The following is a 22,369-nucleotide window of genomic DNA, read 5'->3' as shown; positions in this document are numbered from 1 at the left end:
TAAACTATCTAGTTTAGCCATCATTGCCGCCATGCTATCGTTTACAGTGTTCACCACCCCCCCTACTTACTTCATTCCATGGGTTATGATATTCTCTAGAATGTTTAGAGAATTCCTCAATTAATTCCTTGATCACCGGGGGTGGCTTCTTGGTGAGTGGTCCTTGCGAGTCAAGAAGCTGCCTTGTAGTCACATTTACCCCATCATAAAAAATGGAGACTTCTTGTTGGCTATTAAGATCGTGATGTGGGCAATTCCTTAGTAGGCCCTTGTATCTCTCTCATGCCTCATAAAGGGACTCTCCAGCTTGTTGTTCAAAGTTGGCAATAGCTTTCTTCAACTTGGCTATCTTTGAAGGTGGGCAAAACTGGTCAATAAATTCTTCCTTCATCTTAGCCCATGTAGTAATGGATCCGGGAGGGAGTGACTTGAGCCAATCCTTTGCAGCACCTTTGAACGTGACGGGAAGCATACGAAGCAGTTGGGTCTCGCGAGGCACATTTGGAACATTAAAATAATCAGCTACATCGTTGACCTCATCCAAGTGTTTATAGGCATCTTCGTGATCTTTACCGTAGAACGGAATCTCCTTTAGTTGAGCAAGTATGTGACCTTTAAGCTCAAAGTTACCAGTTGCGGGAATTGCGGGCTGCACAAGTCCCGGCCCGGTATCGTCACGTATTCTCTTCTTCCATTCCCCCATGGGAACTTCATCGATGTTAGCCATGGGGTTAGCTAGTTCGCCTTCAAACCGTAGAAGGGAATCTCCTTTAGTTGAGCAAGTATGTGACCTTTAAGCTCAAAGTTACCAGTTGCGGGAATTGCGGGCTGCACAAGTCCCGGCCCGGTATCGTCACGTATTCTCTTCTTCCATTCCCCCATGGGAACTTCATCGATGTTAGCCATGGGGTTAGCTAGTTCGCCTTCAAAGTCACTCTCTTCCTCGGTTTCGGATTCGGAGTCGTATTCGATGTCCTCCTTAATTGGGTCTTCGTTTGCCAAGGAAATGCTGGATCCTCCTGATTTACTACTCTTCTTCTTGCTAAAGACAGATCTGATATTCTTCAAGGGTGAGTTCTTAGGTGTATTAGAGCTTTCAACCCCCTTGCCTTTGTTTTTCCTCAAAGCGGATTCTGGATCTTCAAGTGGAGGAACCAAGGGTGTGTTGGATCCTCTGGTCATGTAATGCCTGCAAACACAACAAGTAAAACGCGTAAAAGGAACAAAAATAAAATGAAAAACGAAACTGTGTAAAAGCGATGGACTCGCCGAGTAGCTTCGATTGCACTCGGCGAGTTCAGAGCAAAAACAGCAAAATACTTACTAAGCTTCTAAAAAATGAAAATTATTAAAATCTATCATAATTACTAAATTACCTAAGAAATAACTTTGTGTAAGATAAATCTCACACAGAGGATCGATAAAACTAGGAATTAGAATTAATTTTTGAACCGTTCCCCGACAACGGCGCCAAAAACTTGATGTGTGTAAACTCAACTAGTTTTAAACCTACTTTTAATTATAAATTAACACACAAGAGGCAGTGGACCTATCAATTGTGGTATGGCTAAATAAGTAGGGTATCGAACTCAGGGAACGGAAAATTAAACTAATAACTAATATTATCTAAAAGACAAGTAATAAAATTAAGGTTTTCTCTAGTTTTACAAGACTAGAAACTTAAACTAAAACTTAACTAAAATAACTAACAACTAAGCAAGCAAAGACCAACTAAATTCAATATCTAAAAGGTTCTGTTCAGGTTCGACTCAATTGATCCTATGGTTGCTTTAATGGTAATGGTGCAATGGATTAAGATTTTATTGGCTACCGATTCAAGTGATTAGATTCACATTCGCTATGCTAATCCTTAGAAAATAAACTAATTCAAGCAGTGGCCAGTTGTCTAAATTAATTAATTCCCTAGGTTATCTATTCGGGTTGAATAAGACTTGTAATGGTTAATCAATTTGTCAATTCAATTAACCTCTTGTTGTTGGTTTATCAAACAAGCTCACACATTAACTTACCCATTCTCTAATTAATCCTAGTTTCATATTCACTAATCCTAAGCACATAATTAAGTGTTCACATAAACCACATGAGGTAAACAATCAACAGATGTTCATGCAGCCTAAATTGTCTTCCTATTAACGGAAAATAGTTATGGTTAATGCATAAGGATCTCTAACAAGCTTAATTCAACAAAATCACCAACTAAAAGTTAATCCTACCATTAATCAAATCATAGTCTCAAAATTGTCTTACCCAAACAGAAGCTAGCAAGTTTAGCGTTTGATTTATAACGAAGCTTGGTTATACGTATATATATATATATATATATATATATATATATATATATATATATATATATATATATATATATATATTTAAAACCATGCGTTATAACTTAATATTTTTAGCCCAATAATTTAATATTTGTCTACTTGGCCCAAAAACATTTAGTTTGACCATTTCAGCCCCTTAATCTATAAAAATGGCACTTTTAGTCCCCTTTTATAAAAATTGACATTTTTGGTCCTTGAACCGTTTTTCTTGACATTTTAGACCCAAACTTTAGTTAAATAATAATTTCAGCCCAAAAATATTGTATTTGTCATTTCCAGCCCTTAATTGTAAAAAGTTTACACTTTTGGCTCAAATTTCATAAGTTTTACAATTTTGACCCCAAGATCAAAAACTTTGCATTTTTAGTCCAATTTTTGCATCAAGTCATTTTCAGCCCATAAAAACAGTTTATTCATGTTTTAGACTCATAGTTTGTTAAGTTTTCCAATTCAGCCCCTCAACATTTCATTTTTTCGCAACTTTGGGCCCAAAACTCGGGAGGCCCAAATTAAAGCCCAATAAGCTAAAATTTATGTTTTTGACCCCTAGAAAAGTGTTATTTTCATAAAAGTTAGATTTCTATGTAAATAATACCATTTTGTCCTTATAAAACCGAAAATTACATATTTTACCCAAACTTTGATTATTCTTGCAAAAATGACACTTAAAAGGACTTTGACTTTATTTTCACTTCTTAAGCCTAAAGATCCTTAGATCTTTGAAGTAAATTGTTTATTATGTACTTTGTTTATGTATTCTTCACACTTTAGCCATACATTTCAAGATTTAGCAAATAACATCATATTTTCACAACATAAACCAAAGAAATCACATATAACAAGCATACACACATAGATCAACACATAGTACTTGTATTCTCCCCCCAAAAACAAGTAAAAATCGAAAATAAGGGGGTATGAACTCACCTTTGCTTTGTTGTTTCGGTGTTTAAGAAGATATGAAGAAGATTTTTGGTTCTAGCAACACCTTGATGTGGATCTCAAGCTTATGGAGCTTCTAAGGTGTGGTCATGGAATAAAACTATGTAAGAAGGAGTTCTTGGTGTTAAAATGAAAGAAGATGTTTGTTTTTTATAATAACTTACCAATAATAGTGATTGTGGTGAAAAATCCCCTTGGAAACACCCTAAATCTCGAAATTTTGAGGAAGTGAAGGAGGAGTTGTTCTTGAGAGCTTGAGAGAGTTTGAAGGAAGTTTGAAGATATGTGTGTGTGTTGCATTCCGCCGAGAAGAGAAAAAGAAAGAGAGAGATGAGTTTGCATGGGAACATGAGAGGACTTGGATGTTTGGAGTGTAATGTGTCTAGTTATCCACCAAATAAAAATGAGGTGGCAACACAAAAGTCAACACTCTTAATCTCTCTTTTTTTTTGTTTTTTTGGGCCGAGAACTTGGGCTAGAAGGAAGAGTTGCATAGTGTTGGGCCATTAATTCCCTTAGTTCGAAATTATAAGGCCCAACTTGGTATTTTCGGCCCATTGGGCTTTTAGGGGTGTTCACGGCCCAATTTTGTATAAAAGAATGGATTTATGGTCCATGAAAGCTAATTGAATCAATTATGGCCCAATAAGGCTCATTAAGGTAAACCAATTCATTTTGGATCCATTATGGCCCAAAATGTTAAGTTTCTTGAAAGTGGGTCCAATTAGGGCCCATTTAAGGGTCCTAAGCCCAAAATAGTCAAATTGGAAGCTTATTGGTCCATTAGGCCCAATAAGGAAATCCTAGTCCATAATGGACTTAAACCGGGATTTTTAGGGTTTCCAATCTTTTGTTGACTATTTGAAGTGTTTGCATAGGGTGATTGATGGCACTTTGGTGTTATTGAATAAACATCATGCATACTTTCAAGTTTTAGTCACAAATGTTATCATTGTTAATGTTTACAAAAGCATTAGAATTCCTAGTTGTAACATTATCCCAAGGTTGTAAAAATCGCTCGGCGGTAGCTCGGCGGTCGACTGGGTCAAGCGATTAATCGGTTTGGTGGGGATTAATCGGAGGATTAATCGGGGACCATAAATTACTAATAAAACTTTTTTAAAACTTAATATATCCTAAGAAAAAAATATTATTTGAAATTTTAAAATTTTAAAATTTTGAAATTTTGAAATATTTGGTATAATATTTGAAAATTTGAATATTTAAATATTTAAAATTTTGAAGTTTTGTAAATTTTGGTGTAATATTTGAAATTTTGAAAATTTGATTTTTTTAAAATCTTCCCGCCAAGGACCGCCTACCTGAGTTTGACCGATATTGACCAATTTCCGCCAAGCACCCTAATCGTAATCAGTTGCAGACCGCCTAGCGCCTAGGCGCCGCCTAGGCGGCCACCTAGGCCGATATTTACAATACTGCATCATCCCCTCGTTAGAGGGAATTTCGTCCTGAAATTCTTTTTGAAGCTAGATTTGAGAATGCGATAACAGGTGAGGGTACTTTTGCTTCATCTGGTCTTCGCGTTCCCATGTGAATTCTGGTCCACGTTTTGCGTTCCACCGAACTTTCACAATCGGAATGCGACTTTGCTTAGTACGCTTCACTTCCCTGTCCATGATTTCAACTGGTTCCTCGATGAACAGGAGATTCTCGTTGATTTCGATTTCTTCCAATGGGATGACAAGAGTTTCGTCGGATAAGCACTTCTTCAAATTGGAAACATGGAACACGGGGTGTACACTGCTGAGCTCAACAGGAAGCTGCAGCCTATAGGCCACTGGACCAATTCGGGCAAGAATCTCTAATAGCCCAATGTACTGTGGGTTTAGTTTTCCCCGTTTCCCAAAACGAATCACCCCTTTCCAGGGAGAGACCTTTAACAACACCAGATCTACTAGCTGTAAGATAAAGTAATGAACCAATCATGCTCCTATATAAAGTTATGTCAACGGCAGGTTTATCTAACGAAGATGTAAGCTTTATGCCCGTTGCCATTGGAACTCGTAACTTCGTGCTATTCGTCAATCCAAACTTTTCCAACAGATTCTTCGTATATTTTTCTTGATTAATAAAAATTCCTTTTCTGTTTTGACGAATATTCAAACCAAGAAAATTATTGATTTTTCCCATCATGCTCATTTCGATCTTACTTTTCATCAAATCTTCGAATTCTCTAGACAAAGCAGGGTCAGTCGAGCCAAAAATAATATCATCAACATAAATTTGAACAAGCATTAGATGATTCCCCACTTTCTTTCGAAATAATGTGGGATCAACTGATCCTTGTTTAAATTTAGATTGTTTCAAAAATGAGGTAAGAGTTGCATACCATGCTCGTGGTGCTTGTTTCAAACCATAAACTGCCTTATCTAAAATATAAACATGATTTGGAAATTCTTCGTTAATAAAACCTGGGGGTTGTTCCACGTAAACAGTTTCTTCAAGCTCTCCATTTAGAAATGCAAATTTCACGTCCATTTGATAAACATCAAAATCTTTGTGAGCTGCATAAGCCAGAAATATACGAACCGCCTCGAGTCTTGCGACAGGGGCAAAAGTTTCTTCATAGTCGATTCCTTCTTGTTGTGAATATCCTTTAACAACAAGTCTGGCTTTGTTTCGAACAATATTTCCATCTTTGTCGGTTTTATTTTTGAAAATCCATTTTAACCCGACAATCGAAACATTTTCAGGTTTAGGAATTAACCTCCAAACCTTGTTTCGTTCAAATTCAGACAATTCAGATTGCATTGCAACAACCCAATCTGAGTGTTCTACTGCAATCTTAACTGTTTTTGGTTCAATCTTAGAAATGAAAACATTGAACATGCAAAATTATTGATGAGTATTCAATACCTCATTCTTTTCACGAATTTGAGCTCTTGTTAAAACTCCCTCTTGTGGATTCCCAATTACTTGATCCTTCGGATGATCTTTTGTCCACTTTTCCATTGGCGGATATGCTGGATCAAATTCCAAAGGTGCATCTTCGTATATGTCATCGTTTTCTGATCCTACAATCGAACAAGCATCATCAAAATCATTATTATCTTCAATATTTTCTGAATGCTCCCCCTCAACATTATGCTCCCCCTCAACATCATCATTCATCCTTTCTTTTTCCCCCTCGAAAGAATGTTGTTCGTCATCTAATGTATTCGAATCCAAGTGCTCCCCCTCCACTGGATTGTTTTGCATAGTTTCGCCATTTTCTGGAGAATTTGATGTTGAAGCATCATTAAGCTTTGTTAGTTCAGAGATATGATTATCACTTGCATTGATTTCAGCATCAACAGCATGATCTGAAATTCCAAAAATTAAATCATAATCAATATCTAATGTTTGTGAGGATTCAGATTCATCTTGTATGTTTTTTCAGAATTGGATGATTTTCAAACTGAGTTGTTGTTTGTTTAATGTAGTAATCATCAAATGTAAGATTAAAAGTTTCTTCAACTTTTTGTGTTCTTTTATTCAACGCACGATATGCAACTGAATTATGCGAATATCCCAAGAAAATCCCTTCATCTGCTTTTGCTTGAAATTTCATAAGATTATCCTTGAGATTCATAATGAAGCACCTGCATCCGAAAACATGGAAAAATTTGACATTAGGTTTTCGATTGCTGATAATTTCATATGGAGTAATGTTAAAACGGCGATGAATGAATGATCTCTTTTGAGTGAAACATGCGGTTGATACTGCTTCAGCCCAAAGATATTGTGGAAGATTCGCATATGCCAACATAGTCCTTGCCGCTTCGCATAGAGACCTATTTCTTCGTTCAACAACACCATTTTGTTGTGGTGTGTATGGAGATGAAAAATTATGCGAAATCCCTTTGTCCACCAAAAATGAATCAAGAACATTGTTCTTAAATTCAGTTCCATGATCACTCTTAATTTTTCGAACAATCTTCTTCAATGTTGTTTCCATCTTTTTGATAAAGTCAATCATGATTTGTGCAACTTCAGATTTAAGCCTGAGAAAATAAACCCACGTAAATCTGGAAAAATCATCAACAATCACTAAAATGTATTGTTTCTTGTTGAGAGTTGAAACAGTCGAAGGACCACACAAATCAATATGTAAGAGCTCCAGAGGTGCAACTATTTTCGAATCAATCGTAATTGGATGACCTTGTTTATGTTTCTTGCCAACTTCACAAGCTGCACATAAAGAAGCATTGTCAAATTTAAGTATAGGTAAACCTCTTACCAAATCTTGTACCACAAGTTTATTGATGTTTCAAAAATTGAGATGAGAAAGTCTTCGATGCCAAAGCCAACTTAAGTCTGATGTTGCCTTCGAAAGAAGACATATAGCAGGTTTCCCTACTATCGGATTGATGTCCAAAGTGAACATGTCACCTTTCCTTTTGGATTTCAGTAACACCTCTTTTGTTGTGACATTCGAAATAATACTTCCTTCTTCGTTAAAAAGAACTTGATTGCCAGTGCCCACAACAAGTTGAGAAACACTTATCAAGTTATGTTGAAGGCCTTCAACATATGCCACCCGATTCACTGTGAATTGACCATTTGTGATCTTCCCATATCCTTTGACTTGACATTTTTGATTGTTCCCAAACTTCACTACTCCAACACTTTTGAGACTTCGAAAATCACGTAAATTCTCCTTCTTCCCAGTCATGTGACGAGAGCAACCACTATCGATGTACCACTTGTTATCATATTGCTCATCACATAGTACCTACATTCAATGGAAAAATTTAGGTACCCAAGGCTTTTTGGGTCCTTGGAAATTAGATTTCAATTTCGAATGTAATGAAGAACTTTTAACCCAATCACAAACTTTTGTTTTGAGACTATCAATTAAGTTCACTTCTTCATTTAAAGGAACCGAAACATAAGTTTTTAATGGTTTCGAATGTTCACTGACATTACCCTTCGAATTCTGAGTTTGTGAATGAACATTCTTTGCTTTTATAACTGGTTTCCATGCTTTGACTGATATGTTCGAATCCTTAGACGATGAACTGCCATTTGATGAATTATTCATATGCTTTTCATATGCTTCGTGAATTTGCTCCTTTGAAAATGTATTTGACTGATACATCTTTCCTTTTCCTTCAAGCCAATGATCGATGTTCTTCCTTGACGTTATTCCTTTTTCTCGTGAAGTTTTCATAGTTTCTTTCTTCGTTTGATTTGGAAAATTTGGCTTTATAGGAACAAAATCAACTTTTGGTTTTGTTATAAAAGATTTAGCATATGATGTATCAACTGTTGATTTAAAATGTTGACGTTGAAAGAATTTTTGATTTGGTTTTGAGTTATTTGAAAATTTTCTTGGAATATTAGTTTTTGAAACTTTCGAAAACCTTGGTTGTTTATTCACTTCAGACTTTGAATGATTTGATTGAGATGAATGTTGAGGTTTTGTTTAAAAAGATGAATTTGTAGCTTTGAAAACATTTTTGGGTGATTGTGATTCAGACATCTTTTGAGACTCAACATTTTGCCAAAATATTTTCTTTCTTGCTTATCTTTTTGAAATGTTGTTTTCCTTCGAAAATTTGTCAATTTGATCTTTGAATTCCTTGGAGTTTAATTTGACAACTTTTTCACATTCCTTTTCAACTTGTTTTGAATTCTCTTTTTCAATTTCTGATTTTTCAACCCATTTTATTTGTGGTTCTTGACGTTGGAAAACATATGAATTCTTTGTTAAGTTGTTTTCAACTGTGCTTTGATTTGCGAAAAAACCTTCATCAGTTATTTTTGAATTATCCTCTTCAACTAACTTCTTTAATTCTGGTTTGATTTTCTCAACATTTCCAGTAGTTACGAAAACTTGATTTGGAAAAATGACATTATCTGTACATTTGAAATTTGGATAAACCACTGAATTAGTTTCAAGATAGTGTTCACCTTTTTCATTCATCACTTTTTCGAACTTTTGTGTATCACCATACACCTGATCAACCACAATTCGAGGACTTTCTTCTTCCTTTGAAGATTTCTTTTCCTTCGAAATGTTCACTTCATCTTCATCATCACTATCATCAGTTTGGCTGTCTTTGAGATCCACGAAGTTCATATCATAAACTTTCGAAGTTGAGGGTATATCAGTTTCATTTTTAACCATCAAATCCTTAACTTTTTCTTTTCCTTTTGATGTTGAAGCAACATTAACAACAGACAACTGAGAACAATCAACATCTTCAAGTTCACTAATTTCACTAATATTGTCAGAATTATTTTCAATATCAGCAAAATTAGATTGAGAATCAGATGTTGAATTCTCAGTCTTTTTCAAAATTTGAATTTGTTCAGATTTAGTCAAAGTATCATGCACTATGTTAACTAATTCATTCGCATCAAGACATTCATCAATTTTGACAATTTCATATTTATATCTATCATCAGGGACTCTGTCAAAATCAGCTATTATTTGCTCACAATCATACGAAATATTATCTACCTTGGCTCTTTAGAATGCTAGGAAAGGTAGTAATTTTCTATGTTGTTCTTTACTTATATCACATGAATGATGTAAATCAGTTAATTTGCTATAAAGTCGTTTAGCAGAATTACAATAGATGTTTGTTTGTGCTAGCAAAAGTTTAACATCACTCGATAACCTATCCCTATCACACATTATATTTGTCATTTGTAATTCCAAACATTCAATTTTGCTTATTTTCATGTCTAATATCTTTTTGACCTCTAACAACTCCATTGACAACTTGTTGGCCTCATTGCTAGCAGACACAACAATTGAATCAAAATAAGTAACCGTCTCATCAAAAGAAATTAGTTCAGAATCATAAGCATGTGTAGGAATATTAAAAGATTCGAGAATTTTACGTACCTTTATTGTCATTGGAGATTTTTCAGCTTGTTTGGATACGAAGCATCGTCCCCTCACTTCGAATTCCTCATCATCTGAGTCCTCCTCCGTTTTCGCATACAACGCCCCATGCGTTGGATTCCTCATTTCCTCATCGTCTGACCCGGATGACCAGATTTGATAAGTTCCATCTTCATCCTCATGCTCACCCTTTGCAACCAATGACAAATTCTTTGCTTTAGCACGAACCACCTCAAGCTTTTCTGCATAGTATGCCTCATCTTTGACTTTATTCTTCCTCTCATCCTTCTTTCGAAGCATACAGTCATTTGCAAGATGATTCGCACCGTTGCAATAATGACAATCTATTCCTGCATCACCTTTCAGCTTCTTCTCACCCTTTCCATCAGCTATCTTCGAATCTTGCTTCTCAACTTTATTTTTCTCCTCAACAACATTTTTACTCACAGAATTTCCTTTCACCTCAGCAAGCTTAGTCTTCGAATTGAACGGCTTTTTGAAATATTTCTTGACACGATTATTCGAGTAAAATGCTATTGCTTCATCATCCGAATTCATGATGAATCCTTCTTCTTCCTCAGAATCACCATTTTCAGCTTCTTTCTTAGAAATCTTTGATACAAGAGCTAATGGACCTCCCAAATTCAACTTCGATTCCTCAGCAATTTCATTTACCTCACTTTCGTGTGTTTTCAATTGATTGTACAAATCATTGAGAGTTGATGTATCAAAACTTTGCTGATTCTTCACCATCATACTCACACTTCTCCATTCTTTTCGAAGCCCCATTACAAAGATGAGATTGAATTCCATTGAAGTTCTGGTAATTCCATAGCGATTGCACCGATAGATTAACTCGTTCAGACGATCATAGTAAACTTCAATTGTTTCTCCTTCTTTTTGTTTGAAATCTTTCAACTCAACCAAACACTGTTTAACTGAATTGATTTTTGTCTTCTCACTTCCTTGAAATTTATCTTTCAGATTGTTCCAGACTTCCTTTGCAGTTGTACAACTCCTAACGTAATTGTACAGAACTGGAGGTAATGCACCTTGCAGTTCCCTCATACACCTCTTCTCCAGTTTCTTCAGATGATCAGTTTGATTATCAACTCCAGAATTTGTAGAAGATGATCCAATTGGTTGAACATTCACTGGAACATTGACATTTCCAGTGATACATGACCATAATTCTTCATCCAGACCATTGAGATAATCCTGCATACGATCAGCCCATTGATCATAGTATTCAGGGATTAGCATTGGAATTTTGGTTGATGAACCTAGCAGATGAGAAAACGAGGTCATCGAATTGAGACTGAAACTCGCCATTGTTGTACGGAAAAAGATTTTGAGAAGTTTGAAAAGATTTGAGAATTTGAAAACAAACTAGATGAATCAAATCGAATTGATGAGAATAACACTCGATTCAACAATTCAAATGCAGAATCGAATCACAGACTAAGATCTAGACAATTTTTCACTTTCAAAAAGTGCGGAAACTTTTGAATCAAAAAGTTGATTCAAAAACTTTTTGAACAGCGTGAAAATCAGATCAGAGATATGATTCCTGCTCTGATACCAATTGATGAACCAATGAATCGAGTAATGAATTAATCAGAGTATGAATTCAAGTAAGAATATGATATTTGAACACACGATGTAAATATGATCTTGTTATGCTCTATTATGCTTTCGAATTCTTTACAGAGAATAGTAGACAAGTCTGTAAAAGTTCTTATCTAACTCCAGTAAATAACCCTATTTATAGGGAACTGAAAGCATACAAAAAATATACTAAGGCATTGACTCTAAAGCTTTGAATAAAAGCGCCCTAGTAAAATACATTACAAAATATTCGAAGAGTCCAAAACATACTTCGACTAATTACAACAATTCGACCCTTACACCTTCGCGTAAGGATGAGGAGTTCCACGAATGAATTTCTGAGACACAAAAGAATCCTAAATGATATATAATGGCATATATAGGCATGTAATTAATGTTTTACACAACTAACATGCAAGAAAACAACCTTAGGGACTAGGAAACACTTGAAATGAAGTGTAGAATCACATGTGATTGATCAAAGGGGGTTTAAGGCCACAACATGGAGTGTACGGCCAAGGTGTGTACGGCCATGGAGTGTACGGCTGTACACTCATGGAAAACATGCACAAGGAAGGGTGTTTGATCCATGGGGAAGCTAGTGTGACAAATGCACAACCAAAGGATGACCAAGGCTTTCATTTTGGAGGGTTTTGAGGTGTGTACGGCCACACCAAGTGTGTACGGCCGTACACTCCCCAAGATAGATGCATTTTTGGGTCTTAAGTCAAAGCGGTTCAAGGTTTCTAGAGTTCTAAGGGGTACCAAGTGACTAGCAAGTGTTTTAATCCTTAGATTATGGACTTAACAAGGGTGTACGACCATAGATAGAGTATACGGCTGTACACTCTTGATGTTCTTGAGTTTTGAAGATGTTTCATGGATGAAATCATGGATTCTTACTAAATAATGGAATGAATCAACTGACAATGGAAGAATGCTTACTTTCCTTGAAGATCTAGGTGAAAAAGCTTGATGATAGTTGAGAGAGAACTTGAGTTCTTAACTTGGAAGTTGAAGAAATGAATAAAAGTGAAGGGGTGGCTTATATATGGGGGAGAGTTCACGGCTACCATGGGTGTATGGCCGTACACCCATGTGTACGGCCGTACACTCCTCTTGATGGAGTGTATGGCTCGATTGTAACGCAAAGAACTAAAGTTAACATAGCCCTACACCAAATCCTTAAGTGTACTAGGCTTAGAACACTCTAACAGACCCGAAACAATGCTAAAAGATAGCAGAAATGAGTCTGACTCCCGATGGATTGGCTGTACTTACAAGGCAAAAAATTTTGGGTTGTCACACCTCTGCCCGGCCCTGACGGCCATCTGTAATCCTGCCGCTGCTAAACTCAGACACTGGGCCTTCTTATGGTCCCTCTGATTGCACTGAAAGCAAATCAGATCTGATACTGCTATTGTGGTGGTGGTAGTTGTACAATCCCTACTCATGTGACCAGTTCGAACGCACTTGAAGCAGCCCGAACTCCCCGCTCTGCACGCCCCCTCGTGCATCTAGTCGCACTTGCCACACCGGTTGTGGCCCTGCTGGCTCCTCGATCTGTGGTCTGATAACTTGGGCTTCTTGCCCGAACTTCCTGTCTGAACCCCATCTGGTTTCCTCTTCCTCTCCATCTCCAAATCCAACTCCCTCTCTCAATCCCTGGCAATCATGTCCTCCACCATCTTGCAGTTGGAGCGGCCCACACACTGGCGGATAACACTTCGCAACATCTCATGATATCCGGCCTTTTTTCATCTTCTCGTCCGCCACGTACTGTGGAATGAGAAGGGCTCTCTCCCTAAACTTGGTGGTGATCTCCGCCGTTGTCTCTGTAATCTGCTTAAGATCCTGGAACTCTCTCGCAAGCTGTTGCACCTCAATCATAGGTGCAAACTCGGCCCTGAACCTGGCCGAGAAATCACTCCAGGTTATAGCATCTAGAACTGTATCATCCACAATGGCTCGTCCGACCTCCTCCCATAAATCACATGCCATGTCCTTCAGAAGACAGGATGCAAGTCGGACCTTGTGCCCCTCAGGACATCTGCTCGTACAGAACGCGTTGGCGACATCATCCAACCATATGCTGCTAGCAATGGGGTCCCGAGCCCCATGATAATCGGGAGCTCCACAAGCCCTGAACTCCCTGAAATTCAGTGTGCACGACCCCATCATGGCCGCCACCTCAGTGCTGAAGGCGCTCAACTTCTCATCAAGAAGCTCCAAAATACCCTCCTTGACCGAACCAAAGATCACAGGAGTCTGGTCTAGAATGATGTGTGTGAGTTCAGAAAAGATGAACTCCCTCGTCTGCGCATCCAGCTGCCCGACTCCAGAGCCTGAGCCTGATCCCTCACCAGTAACTGAAGTGTTAACTGTTCTAGTGTGTAGCGTCACCATACTGAAAATACACCATAACAAACATCAGTATACTCATCATAACTCGAGGGATCTTACATTCTACAAGTTTCCTGGGTTCATCTCATCCTTCCTTGATTCGATTACGGATCCTCTGCTTTCAGTAGTACGAGCCCATACTACCTTCCACATCTATCTGTACTTTCCTCAAGAACTACCTCGACTCCACCAAGTCCATTCTGCTACTACTGCTGATCTCATGCTAAACTCATCCTAGGCTTGCCTTAGGGTAATCACCAACCCACTCTCCGCTATCAGCTGCATAAGAAGTCCATGCTATCTCCCCTTAACTAGCTCGTGAACACTATTACATATCACTAAGACTAGATAATTCTTCGAATGAGAGATCCTACCCTACAACGGTTGGACTCAAACAAGAGTTGCGCAATAGAGCTAGACCTAACCTTCTAAAATTATGTAGTCCTCGCAATATGTAACTTAACATATTCATTAACTAGTTAGTAAAAGATAACTAGCACTCCTAAAATCACAAAGCAAGCAGCATTCGAGCATCGAGTAAACATAATCAAGTATATCTCATTCAGGCCATCACTGACTAATATGTACTAGCATGCGGTTCATAAAGCTGAGATACATATAACAGGCACATAATACATCCTTCCTAGATCCTTAGTCCTAATCTATCATGCAATTCTCATAAAGATGATACACATATAATAGGCACATAAGGCATCCTTCCTAGATCCTTAGTCCTAATCTAGCATGCAGTTCTCATAAACATATCATATCATAAACTTGTATGGGTAATTTGGGAGTACTTACTTGAGCTCGGCTGATTGCATGCACCACACCCTTTTTCTCTTTTCAAAGTTCTTTTCTCTTTTCAAAATTCTTTTTGTAAAAATTATTTTTGATGTGTGTAAACTCAACTAGTTTTAAACTACTTTTAATTATAAATTAACACACAAGAGGCAGTGGACCTATCAATTGTGGTATGGCTAAATAAGTAGGGTATCGAACTCAGGGAACGGAAAATTAAAACTAATAACTAATATTATCTAAAAGACAAGTAATAAAATTAAGGTTTTCTCTAGTTTTACAAGACTAGAAACTTAAACTAAAACTTAACTAAAATAACTAACAACTAAGCAAGCAAAGACCAACTAAATTCAATATCTAAAAGGACTTCTGTTCAGGTTCGACTTAATTGATCCTATGGTTGATTTAATGGTAATGGTGCAATGGATTAACCTTTTATTGGCTACCGATTCAAGTGATTAGATTCACATTCGCTATGCTAATCCTTAGAAAATAAACTAATTCAAGCAGTGGTCAGTTGTCTAAATTAATTAATTCCCTAGGTTATCTATTCGGGTTGAATAAGACTTGTAATGGTTAATCAATTTGTCAATTCAATTAACCTCTTGTTGTTGGTTTATCAAACAAGCTCACACATTAACTTACCCATTCTCTAATTAATCCTAGTTTCATATTCACTAATCCTAAGCACATAATTAAGTGTTCACATAAACCACATGAGGTAAACAATCAACAGATGTTCATGCAGCCTAATTGTCTTAATATTAACAGAAAATAGTTATGGTTAATGCATAAGGATCTCTAACAAGCTTAATTCAACAAAATCACCAATTAAAAGTTAATCCTACCATTAATCAAATCATAGTCTCAAAATTGTCTTACCCAAACAGAAGCTAGCAAGTTTAGCTCATAATTAAGGCAGTAGAAAACTCAAAAACGAAATTCAATAACATAAACATGGTTTAAGTACTAGATCTAGTTAAGAGAAATCAAAGTATGCCTTAGTTATCCTTCAAAACTTGAATTTGGTTGAATCTTCACTCTTCCAGATGTCTCTCTTCGTTTTGAATCGCAGCTCCTCCTCCTAGGGTTCTCAGAAGTCCCGTCTATCGATCTGGAGGATTTCTTTTATAGATTCGTCTCGACTCGTCGAGTCCACAACCGACTCGACGAGTCCCTCATTAAATTCCCGTGTACGGCAAGTCAAGGACTCCCCTGTTTCGCGAATCTTCGTGGGAACTCTTCGAGTAGACGTCCCTACTCGCCGAGTCCTTTGTGCTTTTTGATCCTTTCTTCTTTTGTTCACTCCAAAGCTTCCCGATAGCTACTCCTGCTTCCTTTTGCTTCCGAGTACTTCTTTTGGACTGAAAATATAATTCAAACATAATTAAGTACCTTTTGTCCATAATATGCAATTAATTAGCTAATAAATGATAAAACTTTATACTAAATATAGGGCTAAACATGCACATATCAAAATACCCTACACTTGGCTTTTGATTGCACCCAAGCAAAACTGAATTTTAAACGTACTAACATTACATATGACAATCCCAATCGAACCCAGCCGTTATGCCAAGACCGCAACGCATGCATTTGTGTCTAAAATTTTTCCTAAGGACCCCCCTTAATCCTAAATACTCACAATCCTCATAAACACCACTTTTTCCGAACAATGCTCATTTTATGCATCCCTCCGAATCCATCCGCATAAAATCTTTTAACCTCAAGGTATTTTTTCTTGAGCAACCCAAGCACACATAATCTAGAAAATTACAATTTTTCCAATACCAATATGGAGCTATTTAGAATTCTTCACTTCTTCGATAATTTGTCTTTCGTTTCTTTGAATTCACCAACTTCTTTAATTTTTGGTATCTTCAACTTTGATCTTCTTTAGAATTTTGATCTTTTCATCTTCACTTTGATTGCTCCAAAATTCTTACAACTTTTCTTGTAATTCTCTCTCTTTTTTTTACATGTAACTCACTTTTTTCTTCTTTTTTTTCACTCAAGACCCTACATGCTTAAGCAGGGGAGCTGAACTTCAACCTTTATTGGTTAAGGATAATAATTTTCCTGGATACATTTCAAGTACACGATGCTAAACATATTGCATCCCTCAAACTAAGCAAGGTTGTGTTTTTGTCCCATGATTTCACTAGAATAAGGGAGACCACAAATGCATTATAACGTGTATAAGCTCGACTAAACATTTGGGTCTTCATGCAATCATCAAACATAACACTAGCATGATTCCTAATTGCTTTTTTTTTACCAAAGTTTCTAATTTCAAAATTTTCAAAATTTAACTAAAATTTTAACTAATGTAACCAACCCAAATTTTAACTAATGTAACCAACCCCCTACCCCACACTTAACTTATGCAATGTCCCCATTGCATATTATGCATGATAAAGAACAATAAAGTAAAGAGGGAATTAGAACAAACTCCCCTATGATAGTATTTGTGAGGTTGATCTTCTTCATTGAAAGCTCCATCTTCAGCTGACCTTAGACATGAGAACAGCTCATCCATGCCTTGGGCGTCAAATATCGTGTGGTAACAGCTCCAAAAGTGCAGGAAAAACTCTCGAAAATCTCTAGAAATGAACCTTCTTGATAAAAACCACTTATTGTGGGAATATAATTGTCAAGCCTGAAGCTAAGTTGGAAATTCGTAAACACTTGTCGAGTAGGGAATACGACTCGCCGAGTGAGTTGTGAAAATGTAGAATACATGTTTTTACGCTTGGACTCGTCGAGTTAGTAGATGCACTCGACGAGTCAGTCGCTGGGTGAAAATTTTTATGTTTTCTGCTCCAAGTCTTTTTGATAAAAACTAACCACGTCAGAATCATATTAAATCTAATATTTCTCTTCAGTAATTAGATTCATGTGAACGCTCCTCGTGACCGGACTCGATACTTGAACTTCACTCTCGCTTCCGCCTAGACTCGAAACTCCTATTACTCGTGAGACTCTTTGTAAGCAACCCATTTTCAAACTCTGAAAAGACACTAAACAAACCATGAGAAATTAAAAATCCTAATTACTAGAAGTTCCAACAAACAATTAAACAAAGACAAAACAAATTGTTCAACAAAACACAAAACATAAATCAATCTTCATCTTCTTCCTCATCATTATCATCATGCATTGCCCCGCTCCCTCCGGCTCCACTTTGCCTTGCGCTTATCCTCTCCTCCCAAGTTGGTACATAAGGAAATTGGCCTCCGTCCACATGTTGGATGTTAAAGTGATCAAACATTTGGATGAAGGACCGGTTGGCAAAATTCATTCCTCTTGCCAAATCATCTTGATATTGCCTTCCTTCAACATTAAACCATTCCGGGGGTATTTCATCTTCCACCGGAATAACCGGTGGATCGGGAGGTGCTGGCCCGTGTCTTTGCCTAACTCTCCTGCCCGGCTCCTCGGGTCCGATCACAGAATCATCATGTGGAATAGTATAATTTCCCCCTCCATAATCCTCAATAATTCTAGCCCTTCGAAAAAGAATAGGATTAAAGGGAGGGGTCGGGACAATTGTCATTAAGTTCCAAGCACCACGAGCCATCAACCCATAAGAGTGGGCTAAACGTGTCACAAACATGCCACCATTAATTTTAGAAGTTTTTCGGTCCTTGACCGCCCCTTCAGCTAACTATGAAGCCACGCACCATGGAATGTTGCAAAAGGTGTTGGGTGTAATGATGCTCCAAAGATAAAAGACATCAAGGTTAGAAACCTTGTCATCATCTTTTCTTTGGTTAATGGTGTTTGAAATAAGGCGGTGAAGAAGGCGGTGCGTAGGTGATCGTATGCTCCCCTCTTGGGCCGATTTGGGAATATAGACTTTGTTGGCAATAGTGTTCCACCAACTTGTGCTTGTGACACCATCCGAGAATACCTTATGGCAATGCTCCAAAAATGTACCAAATGCAGCCGTATGAATCACTTGTTGGTCATAAATTCCCAACCTCCAAGCTAATTCCACCATAGAACAATTGCGAACCTCGCCCCCAAGACAAAAAGTAATATTCCAGGGGTTATAATAATCGTCCCCACCCCGGAAATGTATTGTGGAGAAAAATTCCAAGCACAACTCTTGATAGACCGGCTCTTGGATACGAAAGATGCGACTCCATCCATCACACGTGATGGACTCCCCATTATGCACAAACGTCTTGACTAAATAAGGAGCCAACCCCTCTTCGTAACGAACTCTCCCTAGCCATTCCCAATCAATTGCATTGGGGACACAAATTTCCTTTTTCCGGATTTCTGCAAGCTTCTTCTTCCACCTAGTCATCGTAGAATTGGACTCGATTTGTGGGAAATTTAACCAAGGGAAACCCCCTTGGCTTCCTCTTGAACTCTGACCCCGTGAAGACATGTTCCTGCAAAAATACGTAACACAAACAACCAGAAACGAACAGAAAAATTAGAAAATAAATTATGAACTGCATCAGACATGACTCGCCGAGTCCGTAGATCGACTCGACGAGTCGTACGAACTGCGCGAGTCGGTTGACGAGTCTGTCAAATGTCATCCATAAAAATCAAAATAGATTGCAAGGGTTTGTCCAGGGATGTATCTCAAGGATAATAGTATAAGAAATTTCACCCATAACATCCTAATTGGATCAAAATCGAAACGCTAGAAATTCTAAAACTTCAAACACGGGTTTTCTAACCAAATAACACTTCCAATCTACTAAAAATCAAAGCTTTGACAGAAATAGAGAGGAAATTTAGTACCTTTCTTGCTAGATAGAGAAATAGAGAGAAAGAGAGGAGAAGAAAGAGGGAGGCGCACGTCGAGTGTCGGCTGGGTGAGTGAAGAATGGTTACCAATTAGGATAAAAAGCCCTAATTTAACAGATATGTAAAAATTAAAAAAATTTCGATAAAAACAAACCGACTCGTCGAGTCAGGGTCCGACTCGGCGAGTCTGGTCGCGATTTTGCGATTCCGACTTTCGAGTTAACTCGTCGAGTAAGTCACCCAACTCGCCGAGTCACTCGTTAATTTTGAAAAATTTATATATATATATATATATATATATATATATATATATATATATATATATATATATATATATATATATATATATATATATATATATATTTAAAAATTTGATATTATTCTTATTCCTGCTTAAAATATATCAAACCCACCCCACACTCAGACCATGCTTACCCTCAAGTAGTCATGTTTTTGGACAATTAAAATATGAAAATAAATAAATCCTAAAAACGAAAATAAAACTAAAGAAAAAGTAAAATAAAGCAAACTCTAGGGACGGGTTGCCTCCCATTAAGCGCTTCTTTTTGAGGAGTCGTTAGCTGGACTCCTTCCCGCTTTACGTTTCTTCGTTTTCCTCTATCGGGAATTCACACTTAATCTTTTGTTGTTTAAACTTTTTCTTGTAAGCATGTATCTTTCTTTTATACGCCCGTCTCGATTCCTCTCTCCTTTTCCTCGCAGCATCCTCTTGTATAGCATAACTGATCTGTTTCCCAACCTTTTTCTTCTTCACCCCGTTCCTTGGACCCATCTTTTGTACTCCTTCTTTGTCGATCTCGATTTCCCGTATAGTTGCCACCTTATCCTCACTTGATATTAAGGATTCCTCCTTATCTTCTAAATAATCCGGTGGTTCAAATGCACATACTTCATAATTAGTAGACACTCGGGCTCGAGGTTTGGTTCTCTTGATTGTATTTGACTCGATCTCTCGATTAGCCATGAGTGACTCAATGGATGAGTTATTCACATCATTATTGCAACCCCTTTCATTCTCCTTTTCTCCCAAACTTACCCTCTCGTCAAGTTGAATCGCTTCTTCTTTTATCATGGTGTCAAGGTAAGCCAATTGTGCGTGTTGGAAGTTAAAGTTTTCCACAATTTCAGCCTCTTCTATTGGACTTCCCACAGGATCAGGAGAAGTATACATGTCAATATCAGAAAAGGAACTTGTAAGAAGCAAGTTAAGATCTTCATGATTCTTGAGGTTCTCGATTGGACTCGTCGAGTCAGTCGATGCGACTCGGCGAGTCTGTGAGGTTTCCACAATTTTTGTTGTTTCTTCTGACTCAGCTTCCTCTAACAACCTTTCTATCGAAATTCCCTTCAGAAGGTAATAGAAATTTGTTTGGATTTTCTTCTTGTAAAAGTGCAAGCTCTCTTTCTAACACTTCATCATCCAAATCCACTAAGGAAATTTCCCCGTTTTTCATCCCTTCATTCTTTTTCTCTTGTTCCGCTTTAAACACCTCTGAATCATTCCCTACCCTTAGTGTTAGTGTAGATTCGCACACATCGACTATTGCACAAGCGGTATTTAAAAATGGTCTTCCAAGAATGATTGGAACTCTAGGGTCTTCTTCCATGTCAAGCACTACAAAGTCCACGGGAAACACAAATTTATCGACTTTGATGAGAAGATCTTCGCACACTCCTCTTGGACTTGTTATTGTCTTATCGGCTAAATGGATCTTCATACGAATCGGCTTTGGCTCCGACAAATTTAGCTTCTTGAAGAAATAATATGGCATTAGATTAATGCTTGCACCAGAATCGGTCAACGCATGAGTAGAGATTATGTTCCCAAATTGACAAGGTATGGAGATGCTTCCCGGATCACCCCTCTTTTCTGGCAGTTCATTTAGCAATACTTCAGCAACTTCTTCCATATTTTGTCTAGTGGTGAAGAGGTTCTTAAGCAAAGTTGCATAATTGGGTGTATGAAGTATTGTTTCAACAAATAGAATGTTCACTTGGAGGGTCCTCACTTGCTCCATAAATCTTCTATACTGTTGAATCTGCTCGTCTGGTATGGCTCGGATTGGAAATGGCAAAGGGAGCCTGTAAGATTTCAAAAGAGAACAATTTTTCTTATCAGCTCTCGGACTCGTTGAGTCCATTATACCGACTCGGCGAGTCGAGTCGGGTTTGCTCGAATTCCTTTCAATTTCCTCTTCTGTTTTCACCTTACTGGGTTTCTTCTGAATAGAGGTCAAAGGAGTGAAAATTTTGTCAGAATTAGTGGTTATCACATTTAGATGCGCCATTTTTAGATTTTGTTCGGTATTGCTCGGAAGTTCACCAAGTATTCTTTGATTTATTTGTTGTGCAAGCTGTCCTATCTGCTTTTCAATGTTATGAATAGAGGCTTGCTGATTCCTAAGCAAATTTTGTTGATCTTTCATCATAGCTTGATGATCTTTAAGCATTACTCGTTGCTCCTTCAATTCAACGTCGGTATCATTGTGTCTCTTCTCTGACGCAGCTACAAACCTTGTGAACATCTCTTCCAAATCAGCTCTCTTTTCCATAACCGGTTCCTCCTTTTGATAGAAACCCCGTTCTTTTTGCTTGTATTTCTCCTCCTTTGCCTTTT

At 37.5% G+C, this 22,369-nt stretch overlaps 1 protein-coding gene and 1 non-coding gene across 2 annotated transcripts; one reads left to right on the top strand and one right to left on the bottom strand.

The window, feature by feature from the left end:
- Positions 1-236: 236 nt before the first annotated feature.
- LOC145167947 (small nucleolar RNA R71) lies at positions 237-343 on the top strand. Its single transcript, XR_013741546.1, has one exon. It is a non-coding gene; the product is annotated as a small nucleolar RNA R71 (small nucleolar RNA).
- A 20,719-nt stretch (positions 344-21,062) lies between these two features.
- On the bottom strand, positions 21,063-21,770 carry LOC145163741 (uncharacterized). Its single transcript, XM_079082524.1, has one exon. The coding sequence runs from the start codon at positions 21,768-21,770 to the stop codon at positions 21,063-21,065; it is 708 nt and encodes a 235-aa protein (XP_078938650.1).
- Between the last annotated feature and the right edge of the window lie 599 nt (positions 21,771-22,369).

Source organism: Lactuca virosa, chromosome 3, assembly GCF_052849685.1.
Source record: "Lactuca virosa cultivar CGN04683 chromosome 3, Lactuca_virosa_CGN04683_v6, whole genome shotgun sequence".
Taxonomy (NCBI): domain Eukaryota; kingdom Viridiplantae; phylum Streptophyta; class Magnoliopsida; order Asterales; family Asteraceae; genus Lactuca; species Lactuca virosa.
This window is presented reverse-complemented; position numbering and strand designations above follow the sequence as displayed.

Bases quoted from the DNA above. Each gene is read 5' to 3' on its own strand.
- LOC145163741 (XM_079082524.1), bottom strand. From the start codon at position 21,770: ATGGAGCAAGTGAGGACCCTCCAAGTGAACATTCTATTTGTTGAAACA.